Source organism: Platalea leucorodia (assembly GCF_965183815.1).
Source record: "Platalea leucorodia genome assembly, chromosome: 5".
NCBI classification, from domain to species: Eukaryota; Metazoa; Chordata; class Aves; order Pelecaniformes; family Threskiornithidae; genus Platalea; species Platalea leucorodia.
This window is the reverse complement of record NC_138827.1, coordinates 64501751-64517662: the sequence shown is the minus strand read 5'-3', so window position 1 is coordinate 64517662 and position 15912 is coordinate 64501751. Positions and strand designations below refer to the sequence as shown.

Here is a 15912-nt window from a genome sequence, read left to right as displayed (position 1 = left end):
AAGGCATTCCCCAGCGATAACTCCCCATCTGCAAACCAGCTGCAATGTATGGATGAGGTAGACACATATGCATAGAGGTAACTGACAGGATATGTTAAGTACATCCATATAAGAAGATGGTGATGCTCACCTTTTTATCTGTTATATGCAATATGAGCCAAGATGTCTGCTGTCCCAATGTTGTCACCAAAACTATGATTGACTATGGGTCATCTTTATTTTCTTCGGGTTTGTTTGGCTGCTTTTTTTAATTACCATTAGCTTTGGTTTTGAAATCTTAAATGCATGAAAACAAGGAGATTCAGAGTTGGATCATTTCTTTGGTCTTCGACCTGTAATTCATGCTTCCATGCCTACGTGTATTGGGGGTTCTGTACACAGAGTGCAGGACTCAAATTCTAGTCTCACAAAGCAAATTTCTACTGTGTTCTGCACAATGAATATTCTATTTCAGTAGCCCATGATCACTACATTTTCCGCCTGCTAAAATCCCCTCCAGCAAAGAACTTAAGTGTTGACTTAATTTTAAGCAGAGGCCTAAATCCCAGTGAAGTTGTCACAATAGTAAGCACCTGCATCAGTGCTTTGTTCAACAGAAGGTTGCTGCATCAAGGCCATCAGTATAGGGAGACAGCAGTATGTTAAAACTGAGCCATACCATGTGGATATGCAGGAAGGATTTGGGTTCAGAATCTCCAGAGGACTGTCAGTTGAACTCTGCCATGTCAATAGCATTTTTATGTATGCATTTATTTCCTTCTTGGATTGTCTTTTAGCATTTTTTTTTCCTTTTTGTTAAATAAGTGCATGAAAATAATTTCTTATCATTTGCCGAACAAACTTTGTTGGTATTTTAACACAGAGCCTCTATTAATTTTGCAAGTGGACAGTTCCTGTTTCATGTGCTAACGTAGCCTGATTCAGTTTATCAGGACACTGCAATTAGGCATGTTCCATCCTGCGGTCATTTTTGAGATAGTGCAATTACAGGCTGTGTTAACAACAACATTTGTCAGTCCACTGTACTAGAAATACCTACTGGATGCTGTTAGTAACCAATATAAAAAAAATTGATTAATTGATTGTTGTTTTTTTAAAAAACATCTGCACATTGTTTAAAAAAATAGTACAACAGTTCCTAGACTCATCACCCAGAGGTAATGGCAATCAAAACTACTAACTGAAAAGGAAGCTAGTAGGGTATTAGCAAAGGCTTTTAGAATTGTTACCAGAGTTTTACCACTAATTTTAAATATATAGTTCACTTGACTAGTTCAGCATATGCTTTTTGATTTTTCATATCACAGTAAAGGGCTTGTTGTTCTGCTTCAGGCCAATGTCAAGGTTCTTACATCATACATCCTTAGTTGAGGATTAGCTTTGCGTACTGTTTTTATCACCAGTATTATTTACATGTATTTTAGGATTTTATAAAGTACTTATATTAATTAATTGACAGGAGGTTGTAGATTGCCCCCTAAGCAAATGGAAACCATTTTGCTAGTTGTATTAACACAAGAAGGTGGCAAAACACTGTACAACTTGAGGTTATTATGAACTACCGGACTGTGTTGCTCCCAGCTGTGCATATGACTCAGCAAGTCACTTAACAACGTTGTTTTTCTCTTTCCTTGCATGTAGAACTAATATAATAGCACTTACCTACCCCGCAGGGGTGGTTGCAAGGACTGAAAGGTCAGTGTTTGGGAGACGTTTTGATGATTTACGCAGTTTTTAAAATCACTCGAATAATTTCCTTTAACATTAGCCAAAAGAGACTTTTCTGTGACAAGATTTTGATTCAACTCTTCATTTTTCAGAGCAGATGGCCTGTAGAAATCCTGAAAGTGTAGGTTTGTAAGGGAAGTATGGACAGAAATGATATGCCGAGTCATTCATGCACTCTGCTGGAAGCTTCTTGGTTTTGTCCGGCTCTGAAACTGGAACTCACAGTAGAGTTGACTGATGAACAGAAGGAACTTCTTGAAAAAAAATTTCACCAGAAGTATATTATGTTGCTTTTTTCCCCAAATGTCACTGTTGTCAATTCAATGTAGTTAGCTGTAGTAAAAATCTTGTGTTTTTCTCTGTGTTAGAAGATGTGGTCTTTATTTTCGGTGGGTAAGTTGAGCTTTTGCTGACTTGAGTGAGCGAGACCTGTCATGTTTATTCAGTCAAAGCTCCCATTCAGAAGAGTTTGCCTCAGTTGGGTTTGACCCAATACTGTACTTGTTAAACCTTCAGTTCCCTATACCATCTGGCTATCCATCCTCATGCACCTTTACATTGTTTGTCTGTCTTTCTGCTCAGTAAAATACAATTTATGAATTTAACCCAATTCTACAGTTGTTGAGCAAAAAAGGTGAGCACTTGGTGCGTGTATCTCAGACCTCCTTTTTTTCCCCTTCTCTTAGAACATTCTCGTAATGCACTTGTCAGTGTGTGTTGCATTGCTCTGAATCCGAAAGAGACTTCTTCAGTCATAGGAGGAAGGAAATCACTGTTGTAGACGTGACATAGGTGGATGTGGCCAGCCATGCAGCAAACACAAATTAAAAAGAAAAAAAAAAAAAAGGTAGAAAAGACAGAGAGGTTTGTGGGTCAAGTGTATTTCACGAGAGAAAGGAGTCAGTGGATGTAGGTTTCTTTCTTTCATTTGGCTGCAGAAAGACGTTCAAATGAGTTTGTCCATTTTTACTGCTGCAGAAGGTAAGATAACTAATTTGCCTTACTGAAATGATTTCATTTATTTCAACTATAGCAACATAATTTTGCTCAGGAAATGAAATTTTCCCTAGCACTGTCTAATTCTTTTATCGGTTGTATCTGGTCATGCAGGGCTGATGCAATATTCTTTTGCCAACTTGGCATTTCTTTTGTGCCCTGCGCCTTTTGACAATAGCCAACAACATCTTCACGTAATAATTTTTCTCAATGTTACAAGATAGAAGGATGCCTTTGATGGACTGTCTTCTGTTTTGAAATAGGCATGTCAGGTTAAGCTTTATGTACCAAATAAGAATATTTTGCAAACTGAAAGGAACCAACTGTCCTATAAAAATTGATCTATTTACAGTGAAAATTACTTCTTGAAAGGCATTTTCTAAAGACACCTGAAGCTAAAGCAGAATTAGCCTTTGTGAGAAGTTATTTTAATCTTGGACTTTAGGACACATTGGGGATTTTTCCCACGCTTTGAGATGGAAAAGAACTATTAGAAGGGGCTAAAACAACAAAGAAAGGATTTTTCTTGCTGCCAAAATAAAAGCCTATCCTCCTTTAAAGACATAATTATCCTGTTAATGAAATTATCTGCAGTACTTTTGAAAATATCTTTATTAAAACTGATACATAAACAATGTAAATTTGTAATAGCTACAGACATAACAGCCCCAAACAATACTAGGCTTTGCACTCCTAATGATTTTGCACCATCACAATAATATGTATTAAGCATTTTTACTGTCGTCAGTTCCTGTAGTTTTAAGGAGCAGAGGCAGGGCCTGTGTTTTCTTGCCTGCAATCCATTCAGAGCCTATAAATAACGAGTTTTCAGCCTTGTTTGCATCAGTATAGAGAAGTCCTGGGATTTCATCTTCACTCTTGTTGATGCATTTTACTTCTGAAGGGCCCCTGGATAAATATGACCCACAGCGGGAAGGAGAACCTTCCCTTTTGCACATCCTTTTTCTCCGTGTTCTGCTTCTGACCTTATCAACCTTCTGTTCTTTTCTCCACAATGCCCCAGTTCCAGCAGAAGAGATGGCGACTGCGTCAACCCTTTCCACTCTTGTCCACAGTAATACATAGATTAGTGTGAGGGCACCCTGCAAAGAAGCAGGAGTTGTAGTTTTGAATCTTCTCAGGTTTAGGAGGGAGTTGGTTCCTGGTCTGTCACATCCTGAGGCGTGTCCTCACCCCCTGGAACTAGCCTTTTGCAAACCGTGAGCTCCCTCAAATCTGTCACTGAATTTTGTAGCAGCTTCAATGGAGAAGAAATCCACAGGTTCTGCATTGCAGATCAAGGATCAAGATGCTTCCCTGCAACCTTGCTGCTGGCTCTTAAGTACTAGGGAAAGGTGGGAAGCTCAGGTTCAGCCTGTGTTTGGCATTTCCTATTGCAGTGCTCTGCAGAGCTTCCTGCTTGGCAGAGACGGGTTGCTGGCTTATCTTTCCACACCTATCTCTCTTAAGCATGCATAAACCCCTGAATCTGGGGTTTGGATTCCACTACAAGAGCAAAGCAACTAAACTACCAGTGGTTCAGACACTCTTTGTGCCCTGAAAGAAATTGTGAGAACGGTTCTCTTAAACTAAGTTCCGTGGGTGGTATTTGTGTATGTGCGTAGGTGCATGTAGCATACCTTCAGTCCTGGCCAGCCTCAGGGCTGTCCCAGAATCTTAAACATGGATAATCTTCCTTTTGCAGCACGATGACATATATCGGAACTACTAATATTGCCATCAATGAATAATTTTTCTTCCTTTTTCCGGGTGATTGACCCTGAATGGGTTGATATGATAGCATTCTTTTCCCATGCAGAAGAAATATATGTTATTACATTACAGGATACTTGCTGCCATGTCGCTGCAGAAAGCAGACTCCTTTAAAGACACAGATATTGTCTCGTCATGGTGTGCTATTGAAAGAAATTTAAAACTTAGCGTTATTTGCCAGGAAGAAGCTTAGTGCTCTTATAAATGGAATTGGTTTGGTCACAATATGCCACCAGATGATATGGATGGATAAAAATTGCTTTCCAAGACTTGGGTAATGGTTGTTACAGCAGCATTTGTGAGCTGTCTTGTTTTTGGGTCACACACAGAAACCCGGTTAATATCTGTTACACTGCCTGTGTTAAAGTCTTGCTTTCCGATGCAGTGTTTTGGATCTGAGAGAAAAGTTTTGGAAGCTCTGGGAAAACTCTTTAAGTTGTAATTGCCTAGAGAAAGGCCAGGGACACTGGGCATGGACTTGTTCTTGAAGCTAATAGGAAATCCAGTGGGATAGCTGCAGCTGCTGAAGGCACCCCATGAATGCGGGGGTGTTCATCAAACTGCCAGTTGTCACAAACACAGACAATGGGCTTAAACATATTTTCTCTAGTAGTCAATGCTTAGTTTTTCATAGCCTTATTCATGTGGAGGGGGACACCTTAGCCTACACGAGCTCTCAAGTCTCCCCGTTAGGTTTGTATGGATCAGGTGGTAGGCCAATCATTTTTATTGGGCTGTATAACTTCTTTGTCTTGCAAAACCAAACCCAAGCTCCCCCTCCCTGTAGCTGTCAGTAGCTGGTGTAGTCCTGAGATGATGATGTGATTATCTGCGACGCTACAGTGACGGGTGAATAAAGCTGTCATTGCAAAGCACTGGCAAATGCCGAGGTGGGAGCTAGTTCACCCACAGAAACGTGACACAACAGCGTAAAATATAGGACTAACAGAGATTTCTGTGAGCAGCTTTATGTGGCCTTTATCGGAAAAAAAGGTAGCTAGCAATTTGGGGAAGGGTTTTTTCTTCTTTGTTTAAATGTTACTTATTTATAGGGAAAGGAAGAAAGTGGGGACATTTGAAATAGATACAAATGAGAAGTAAAACCACCATTGATGGAAGTGTAAGCTGGTTTGCTTTTTAATTAAAGGACTTTTGAACATTTACACTTCCAAGTACTTCACCTGATGACTATGAAAGATACAGCTGTGTCAGGATACCTCAGAGGTTTTCGATACAGTCAGTCAGCTATATAATACATGACTATCAGTGCAAGTTGTGAGATGTGGTTTGTGTACAATATGTATTCCTCTAAATAATGAGTGTATAGTTTTGAAATGTGCTTATTCCAACGGTTGGTTTCCAGTGTCCATAAACACTGTAGGAAACGCCACATACATGGCCCATGTGTTAAAATGCACAGCTGCCTCATTCCTCCATCCTGCATTAACCTGTAGCCTGGCTGATTTCATCCGCTCTGCAGTATGACATAGCGGCTGGTGTTGCTAGTGCATGTGTCCATCCTGTCTTGTCTTTTCTTTGTCTGTCTGTCTGTCCTGCAGTTTTTGTCTGTGTATGTCTATTTGTAGATGAAGGGGCGGAGGATAAGGTGGGACCGCTACAGCACTGCCCAGGCTGTGGGCCTGCTGCCAGCAGGGAGTGGCGTAAACACCTGGCCCCCTCCATTTCAGTGTCTGTGCCTGATGATGAGCCCTACAATTCGGACGAGGAGTACTATGAACACCCTTTGTTCAGCTCGGAGTGGACTGGCTCTAGTACACGTCCCAGTGCCACAGTGAAGAGCACAGAGGTCTTGTTGGGCCATGATGAAGGTGAACTGAGCATGGTCCCATTTTGTTCCTCTTCCCCTCTACCCACCTGCCATCCATTCCATTATATATGTGCCTGGGTTTGCTGCTTTCTGGGGAGGGAAACCTAGTTGTGTTTTCTCCCCGCATGGAAGTGGCGCCCCTCCAGAGTCTCACCATCTCAAAATGAAGCTGCAGCGTGAGCAATGAATGCAACTTTGGGGTCAGTGAAACCATGGTCCCTGCTTAAATCAGGGCTCTTGTTCTACTGGCCTGGCTTATAGCAGAAGCAAAAGTAGCAGCTAGTTGAAAGAAGCATAAGCTAATTTGTTCTTTGTGCCAGAGAATCACTGCCAAGAACAGTGTGCAAAACAGGCCAAAAGATTGTTACTGGAGGTAAGTCAGTTGTTAACACAATGGGGAAAAAAACCATGTCTATACCAAAGATAGCAGTGGAAAGTCTTTAATTCTCCAGTAGGCACAGGAAATCAACTTTACCCCAGTATACATGGGTGACATCAGGCAGTATTGGGTCATGTTTGATCTCCTGTTGTTTTGTGGATGCATCCAGTTAACATTGTGTCAGCTGACTGCAAACAAGGAGAAAAAGAAGTTTACTGTTAGTGTGTTTTTGTACCCTCTTTTTCTATGGCCTGAGCGCATCAGTAAGTATTATTTTATCAGTGGGGGTTGCACAGAAGTGGAATGGCTTTTGAGGAATCAAGGGAGAATGTATTTCAGTGACTAACAGGAATGCTGACTTCTTTTTCCAAGGCAAAACAGATCACGTTTCATCTCGCAGCATTTGACTAACTCAATCTTGGGACACAGGAGCTGAAGTTAAAAACAGTGCTGAATCCTCTAAAGATTTGTGTTTCAGGAAGATGGAGGTGTATACCTGAAATTGCTCACTAGGTCATTTCAAGAAAACCAGAGTTGTTCAGAATTAACAGGATATAATATAGCCTAATACTGCAACAGCACCAGAAAGAGATCAATGCTAATAATTGCAGATTGTTAATGTCAGCATGTCTGCCTGAAGCTAGGGGAGACAGAAAATCACAGGAGTAGCCTTACTGTAGCTGGGTGCCTATAGCTGCATTTACAGCACTCCTGGATTGGTTAATTTATGGGCAGCTTCCTTTTCAGTCGTATGCATCTACCTCTGGTGAAAGCGTAAGATCTCAGAACATCTAGGAAGAAAAACAAACGGAAATAAGCTGGATCATCAGTGAAAAGATAGGCATTAGGAAACAGCCCTCCTCACTTGCTGCCTGTAAGCAAGCAGTCTCTTTGGAATAAACGAGTCTGCTGCACAAAGGGAGTCTGTAGGATTCCTTTGTTAAGTCAGGGATAACTTTCTACTTTGGTGAGTAATTAGTTTTAATCATGTGGCATTGTGTGAAGTGTCTCAGGAAATGGAGGTGTATACCTAAAATTGCTAAAATGAGAGGTTTTCCTTAAATTTTTTTAATTGAAAGGGGTGCACATACAAAACTACATAAAATCGGAAAAAGAAAAGTAAAGCAAGTTATTCAAGTTAGGGCCTCTTGCAGCTGGATACCTGCTGTTCTGCCAGGCTGCTTTTACAATCTGCCCATGTGTAAATATCCCTGTAACACTCAGGCATCGGTCCAGTTCTGATTCTGAATCTTCTGGCTTCTGTTCATTTAAGATATAGTATCTAATCTTAATTACATTTTTATATGTTATTAATAATGTGTTGTACTTTACATAGTGATATTTTCTCAGCCTCAAATCGTGTTTGTGTTCCCTAAATCACTTTTTAAAGGCCATAACTGAAGTGGATGATTGATTGTCTGGTTTTAACCAGGCCAATCTCAGGAGAAAAATCAAGCCCTTGTAAAGAGGTTTTACTTTAATACCAAGAGGCTGGATACAGCCACTTCCAGATTTGAAACAACTTTGTTCTAAGTCTGATTCAGCAAAGTCCTTAAGTGTGAGACACACTTTAAACCCAGGGGGGTCATCAGGTTGACTGCAGCATGGCTGCTGGTCAGCTGCTTAAGTATGTTGCTGAATCAAAGTTTTCACGCTTAATCCTCACTTCTTATCAGAAGGGATACTAACAGAGCACAGTAATATTCTGTCTGAGTAGCAAGGGCAGGAGTGCAGTCCAGAGTGGAAACTTTGCTAATCATTCTTCTGCCATGGCATGAGTAAAGACTGCTCTTGATACTGCTGTATGGATCCTAACAGCCCACAGTCTGAGTGAAGTATTTTAGAAATTCAGATGAACAAATAGTTATATTGCACTCATTGGTTTCTTTGACTTGGTTGGTGACGAGAAGCCTGGGGGCTAGTGGGGAAACAGAAAAGAAAACGAAGAGTCCTTGTGTTAAATCTGTGGTTTTCACATACAGAGTTCAGATGTCAGGCAGCCTAAGGGAGAAACTGTTTATAAATCCACTTGGTGAAGGAATCTTAGCTGAATTCTTGCAAAACCATTTGTTATCAGCTATGCACAAGGCTTATTAAGACTATGGAAGTGGCTCAATTTTTTGCCAAATCCAGGATCCATGAGATAGATTGACGTGCTGGCATTTAGCTGTCAGTGTTGCCAAGGTCAGTGGAAAGAAATGAACGCCTCATACCTTCCTCCACCTCAGCTGAATGTCTTGTACTGGATTAAACAGCACATTTATCAGAAAAATATCAGTGTACTTTGAGCTCATTGATGCCCTGGTGTTGTCAGGGCCATGCATCATTCAATACCATCTCCATTTGCAATCAGTACTTGACCCACAGCCATCTTTGGGAGAGGTATACCTGTGAAACACTTTCAGCTCTCATCTTACAGCATAAACATGCTTCTCTGGGGGAAACGGGTTTTTTGTTTTGGTTTGGTTTTTTTTCCTTAGGAAAATTCAGTTCCGCAGTGACTAAAATGGGCTGGATACTAGCAGTCCTTTGGCACACTTAAATCTAAACTGTTCAGAGCTGAAAGTGTTATGCAAAAGCAGTCCTGTTGAGCTGTGTGCTTGGTGTTTACTGTTGGTGTTGATGTTGCCTCCTTTTTCCATCCTCAAGAAGAAGAACCAGTAGAGAGTCCAATGGCTGTGGAAGCGAAAGCTGCTGCTCTTCCTGGGAAGCAACTGGGGAAAGAGCATGGGCCCATTGAGCCTTTGGACCAGGCAAAGGGCCTCTGTGAGGGTCAGTCGGATTCGGGTTTGGAGGCCAAAGTGTGTCGTGAAGACAAAGTGCCAAGCGTGGCATCCAGCAGGGAGAGTGTAACTGTTGTGGCAGAAACGCCCCTGAAAGACACATCCCTTTCCTCGGCCGAGGAAGGTGTGTCCTCCTTAGGTTTGCATGTGTTTGCTGCCAGTGAATCCTCCTCCAGCTTTCTCCAGTGCTTTCCAAGGCTGCTTCATTTCCCGTTCTTCCCATTTATTAGTACAACTGCTCTTGTTATTATGCTTGAAGAGTGTGTAGCAGATAATATGATTGCATAGGTGCTGTATGACAACATGGTTTCCCACCACTGTGGCTGATCCCTGATTTTTTACTTTGCCATGATAAAATACGCTTTGCAGCTAAGCTGATTCCTCTGCGTAAGCCTTTTTCCCTCATCTCAGATGTGTTTGCCAGTCACATTGCTAATCTATGTATATTTTTTTCTTTTTGGTGCAGAGATTCATCTGCTTTTCTTTCAAAAAGTAGATTTACTGACTTTGACTATGACATAAAGAGGCTTAAACTGTAGAAATGTTTTCATTTGCAGTGTGCAGGGTTTTTTTTTGTTTGGTTGGGGTTTTTTTGTGTATGTGTGCTTCAGTGCATTCTGGTTTTGCTTCCCTAAAGCTATCGCTTCTTATGTCATATCCTTGCCATTCATTGCAGTCCACCCCTCCTCTCCTTGATCATTGCCAGAACTCTGATTTTTTGTGTGTCTTAACTTATTACAAATGTTTAACCCTGCTGGAATGCCTTGGTCAGGCAAAACCTCCATCACTTCCACTGGGATGTTTGCCTTCATAGTGAAGTTTAGGCTTGGGTGCATAGAGTGAAGTTCTGATCTGCTTACTGAACAAAATATTTACTGCAGTCGTCTTTCAGTATGTAAGAACTAGGCTTCAAGATGTTCCTTTTAATGGTATTTTCTCTTCAGCCAGTGCAACAAGGTGTAAAGACGCATTGTATGGAGTAGTGATGTACCCATTCACTACCTGGCTAAGAAATGCTGCATTTGGGAGGCTGGTGTTCTGGCTGGCCCAGCTAAAGAATATTAAATTCCTTTGGCAGTCAGAATATGTTTCGATGCCATTGGTATTGTTCATTTGCACTACAGTAAGAGGCACAGTAGGATACATAAAGGAAGTCAGTATCTAGCTATTTAATTTCTGTGAAATGAGGATGACATCAGCTCAATGGCTGATAAGAGTTTCAACGTAAGTCACCAAATGTAGAAACATAAAGGAGCAAAATTACTGGAGTTGTACACCTCTCCTTTTTCTACCTGTGGAGTTTAGAATGGCCGTTGCTTTTTTGACTAAATGTTAACATATGCGAATATTTAAAGAATGACCAATACTTTGATACTAATTGTTCTAAAAAATTCAGATTCGTCAGAGCAAAAAGATGGCTCCATGGACTTTAAATCAGAGATGAGGAGATTCAGAGTTGGCCCAATGCTTGTTGTAGCAAGCTTTAGAAAAAACTCATAGAACTTCTACAGATTACTGCAGAAAGTTCTGCCACATTCTACAGTATCTCTCTTCATATTTTCCATGATAGGAAGATTTCCATATGATAGGAATCATAATTTTCTGTAGGATATTAAAAAAGAACAAGCTGTTAATGATTAACAGAGCGTGTATAAAAAAACGTAACTAGGTATTGCTCCCTAAAAATATAGCAGCAGACTGTAAAAGTAGCATTTTTAGTTTCAAATTAACTTAATTAGGGCCTGACCTACAGTCATTGAAACATGCCAAGTATTCTTTGACTTCAGTTACAGCTGAAGATGGCTGGCCACTTTGAAGACCAGACCTTCAAGATCTGGGACTATTAATAGCTGCGTTGCTGGTTTACACATACCAGTTTCATGACAGCAATGAGATTTTTGTCATTTGCCAAAGAGTAAATGTCAAAAGTTGGTACAATTAAAAAACCAGCCTCTTCTGACACTTGCAAAACCTTTTATATGCGTTATTTCTTTAGTTGAGGCTGCATGTAGAAGAAAAATGTAAAATAGCTATAGAAACGTATAACTACGTATACTACTGATTGGATCTTGCAGGCTTTACTAACTCAAAACTAACACAAGTTACAGAGTCCAGCAAAGCATACCAATGAAGTGTGAGGATTACTTGTGGTTTTACTGTTGTATACAAACCATGAAGATGAAGAATTCACATGAAATCATCTCATTTCAGTGGTCACATTTATATGTGTACAACTCACATTTTCACTATAAAATCTCATATATTGAAAGGAAAGTAGGGTTTAACACTTTAAAGCAGATTTCTAGGTGGATGGCCTTGCTGCATGTTTGCATCTTTCTCCCTCTCCATTCCATCATTCATACCAAGATGTTGTTGTAAGCCACATGACTGCCTGCCTGTAAGTGCTTTAAATAATTTTGTTATAAAACCCAAACAAACTACTTCAGATTTACTTGCAGCCACGAAGATGGAATTCCGTGTCCAGGAGGGCGCACGCCCTTTCACAGCAGAACCATTAGACACAAAGCAACGTGAATCTGGCAAAGACAGTAAGACTGGTGAGCAACCTAAACATGATGCCTTAGTTCCACAGCCAGCAAAAACAGATGCTATAGATAAAAAGGATTCACAGAGCAAAGACAAAGAAAAAATGCCTTCACCTCTATCAGAACAGATCTTGGAAACTGATTCACAAAAGAAAGGGGAAGCCAGTTTTGCGGAACCTGCTGCCAAGCCTCCTGCTTCTCAAGAACAGAAAGACTCGTCCTCTGAACTGCCTAAAGTGAGCAAAACAGAAGAAAGGACTGCAGATGTGCCCTCACCATCCAACCAAGTTATGTCTATGAAATTTAAAGACGACCTTAAAGATGTCCAAGATCTTGCCATCAGCCATGGTGAAAGTCCTCTGTTGCTATCAGAACCCAAGGCAGAAGCAGCCAAAAGCGAGCTTCCTTCAGGCCCATCTCCCACTGTTCCCCAGGAGCTTCCACTCAAAGACAGTTCCAAAACAAAACAGGAACCCACTGACCAACTGTTTGCCAAAGATCTCACTAAAGATGAACAGATCCACAGGGACAGGACACTAGCTCTGCAAGAAGTCTCAGCAGTAACTGTAGATGGCCTGAAAACACCAAGCACCCAGAAAATCCCTCCGTGGGGGGAGGAAAAGGACATGACCAAGGATGAGAGTGATGAGGAAGAAAGGTATGACTTCTATGATAAGGGGGAGGCTCGAATATTAGATGATGGTAAATTTACCACAAAACCTGAAGTTAAGACACTTTCCCTAGACAAAGCAGACTTTCAAAAGGATGATGAAGCTAAAATGTCAGCTGATATTCTCAAAGCAGAAAAAGAAGTGGACCAAAGTGGGCTCTCAGCAACAGCAGACATGAAAAAGGAGGTCCAGCCAAGCACACAGGTACCCCCAGCCAAGTTAAGCCATGAACTGACCCTTGAGAAAACAGTAGAGCACCCTGATACCACTCAGTTATCTGGAATAACAGAGAAAGTCCCTGAGGCACGAAGTTTAACCACTGACGAGACTCCTACTCTAGAACCTTCTCAAGAGAAAGATGTTAAAAAAGATATCAAGGAGGATAAGACAAGTGTTTCAGCTCCTCATCAAATGAAAGAGGAGGAGGATCGATCGGGAATGTCGAAGTATTTTGAAACCTCTGCTCTGAAAGAGGAAGCCTTCAAAGCAGACGCTCTGAAACAAGGCAGTGATTACTATGAGCTAAGTGACACTAAAGAGAGTGTGTATGAGCCTTATCAGACAGATCGTCTAATACCTGAAGACAAAGAGGAAGAGGAGGAAGAATTACAGACAGAATTGGATCAGCAGCAGACTGGGCCTGCTCATGAAATAGGGTACAGTACCCTGGCACAGAGCTTTACACCAGACAAATCTGAAGAACCAAGTTCCCCAACAGAAAGAATGTTTACTATTGACCCCAAAGTCTATGGGGATAAGAGAGAACTCCACAGTAAAAATAAAGATGACCTAACTCTGAGCAGGAGCTTGGGACTTGGGGGGAGATCTGCAATTGAACAGAGAAGTATGTCTATTAACTTGCCCATGTCCTGCCTGGATTCAATAGCTCTAGGATTTAGCTTTGGTCGTGCACATGATCTTTCTCCCCTAGCTTCAGATATTCTAACTAACACTAGTGGAAGTATGGATGAAGGTGACGACTACTTGCCAGCAACCACACCAGCACTGGAGAAGGCCCCCTGCTTCCCCATTGATAGTAGAGAGGAAGATGAGCACATTGAAGAAGAAAAAGCAGTGGCAGAAGAAAAAGTCCAGCCTGAGACCGTGGTTGAATCCCCTTCCCTAGCCAAAGAATATTACAAAAACGGGTCTGTCCTGGCTCCTGACCTGCCTGAAATGTTAGACTTAGCAGGGACAAGATCTAGATTAGCCTCTGTGAGTGCAGATGCTGAGATGGCGCAAAAGAAGTCGGTTCCTTCTGACACTGTTGTGGAAGACAGCAGCACAGCCCTGCCACCTGTGACAGATGAAAACCACGTAACACTAAAAGCCGAAAGTCAGCTAGAAGACTTGGGCTACTGTGTTTTCAATAAGTACACAGTCCCACTCCCTTCTCCAGTTCAGGACAGTGAGAATTTAACGAGCGAAACCTGTCCTTTTTACGAAGGCACAGATGAAAAACTGAGACGTGGCCTGGCTCCTGACCTGTCTTTAATAGAAGTGAAGCTGGCAGCAGCTGAAAAATCAAAAGAAGAATTCCTTAGTGAAAAAGACTTAAGTCAGCATGCCACTGGTGAGTCCATTCTGGCAAGGGACTTTGAGCAGGAGAAAAAAGAGAAGCTGGATACCGTGCTAGAAAAAAGTGAAGATCAAGTTGACTCTAAAGAGGCCTATCCCATTAAAGGTGCCGAGCCAGAGAGGACAAGACCTGAGGCAATCTTAGAAATGAAAGAACAAAGTGTGGCTGATAAAGTTCACATAACCGATGATACTATGTATGACAGAATATCAGCCTCAGAGACAGCAATAGAAAAAGATGCTGTTTCTTTGTTGATGGAGAAGGAGGAGAAGACTCTTAGTGTTGTTCCTGAAATAGCTGAGAGAGAAGCTCCAATAAGACCAGATTACAATGCTATAAAGCACGATTTGGAAGTGGCTGCAAGGAGAGCTGACCAAGAATATCAGAGTCAGTTAGATGCTAAGATCAGTGAGGTTGTTTCTCTTCCTTCAGGGAAAGACAAAGCCTCTGTTAAAAGAGCAGAGCCTGAGCCCAAAGACACTCAACAGAAAGATCAGACCATCTCGTCCAGAGAAGCAAAGGATGCAGATGTACTTTCCAAGACCGAGCCTAGTTATGTGAAGGACAGCACCAAACTGTCTGAAACAGAAATTAAGGAAAAAGTAACTAAGCCCGATCTGGTACATCAAGAGGCAGTTGATAAAGAAGAATCTTATGAATCTAGTGGAGAGCATGATCAAGCCCAAGAAGGTTTGAATGGCGAATCCTTGAAACCAGAGGATATCAAAGCAGAACCTCCAAAACCTCCCGTGTCTGGGGAAGAGATGCCTGCACCGTTACCAGCAAAGGAGCCTTCTATGGAGCTCCTCCTTCCAAAAGCTGAGCCTCTCCAGGAAGAGCCTGCTGAGATTCAGATGGAGAGCATACCACAGCCTGCAGAAGGAACTGAAAAGATTCCTGATACAGCTGTGAAACCTATGGAAATCCAAAAGCTGCTGCCATGTGAAGTGACAGCTGGGGCCACAAAAGGGGAAGAAGATGAGGAAGAAGAGGTAGAAGTAGGGCAAGAAGAAAAAGAAGAGGATAAACAGCATCTTATATCAGAAATGCCCCCAGAAACAGACTTCAGGGAACCTGCTGCTGAAGAAACGCTAGCCAAGGGTAGCCCAGAAGCACTGCCTGAACTGAAAGGCATTATTGAATCCGTGGTGACAGTAGAGGATGACTTTATCACAGTGGTGCAGACAACAGTTGATGAGGGTGAATCTGCTTCTCACAGTGTGCGCTTTGCTGCTACTCAGCAGGAAGACATCGAAACAGGGGACTCCCAGGCTGAAGAGGAGCTGGAGGTTGAGGAAGTGGCTGACATGCAAGTTGAGCCCAAGGAGGGCTCCCCAGAAGCTCCTGCTTCACCCCAGAGAGAGGAAATCCTGCTCACCGACTACAAGACAGAGACGTGTGATGATTACAAAGACGAAACAACAATCGATGACTCCATCATGGACACAGACAGTCTCTGGGCAGATACTCAAGGTGTGCATTATCCTTTCTGTTTTGTCTGTTAAGTATTTTTGCTTCCAAATCATAATGATCAGAAAGCGAAATGATTATAGTTGTAACAGTAATCTCAGCATGTTTCAGAAAAATGGTAAAATAGTCTGCCTTTTTTTATTAATCCATCTGCTCTGT

General features: G+C 41.7%; 1 protein-coding gene across 1 annotated transcript in view; it reads left to right on the top strand.

The window, feature by feature from the left end:
* Nucleotides 1-15912, top strand: part of MAP2 (microtubule associated protein 2) — a gene marked incomplete at its 5' end in the record, with an annotated part of 69256 nt that overhangs the window by 23773 nt on the left and 29571 nt on the right. Inside the window, one exon of the mRNA XM_082311440.1 lies at nucleotides 11947-15756. Within this exon, the coding sequence (XP_082167566.1) occupies nucleotides 11947-15756 (3810 nt within the window). The remainder of the gene's footprint in view (nucleotides 1-11946; nucleotides 15757-15912) is intronic.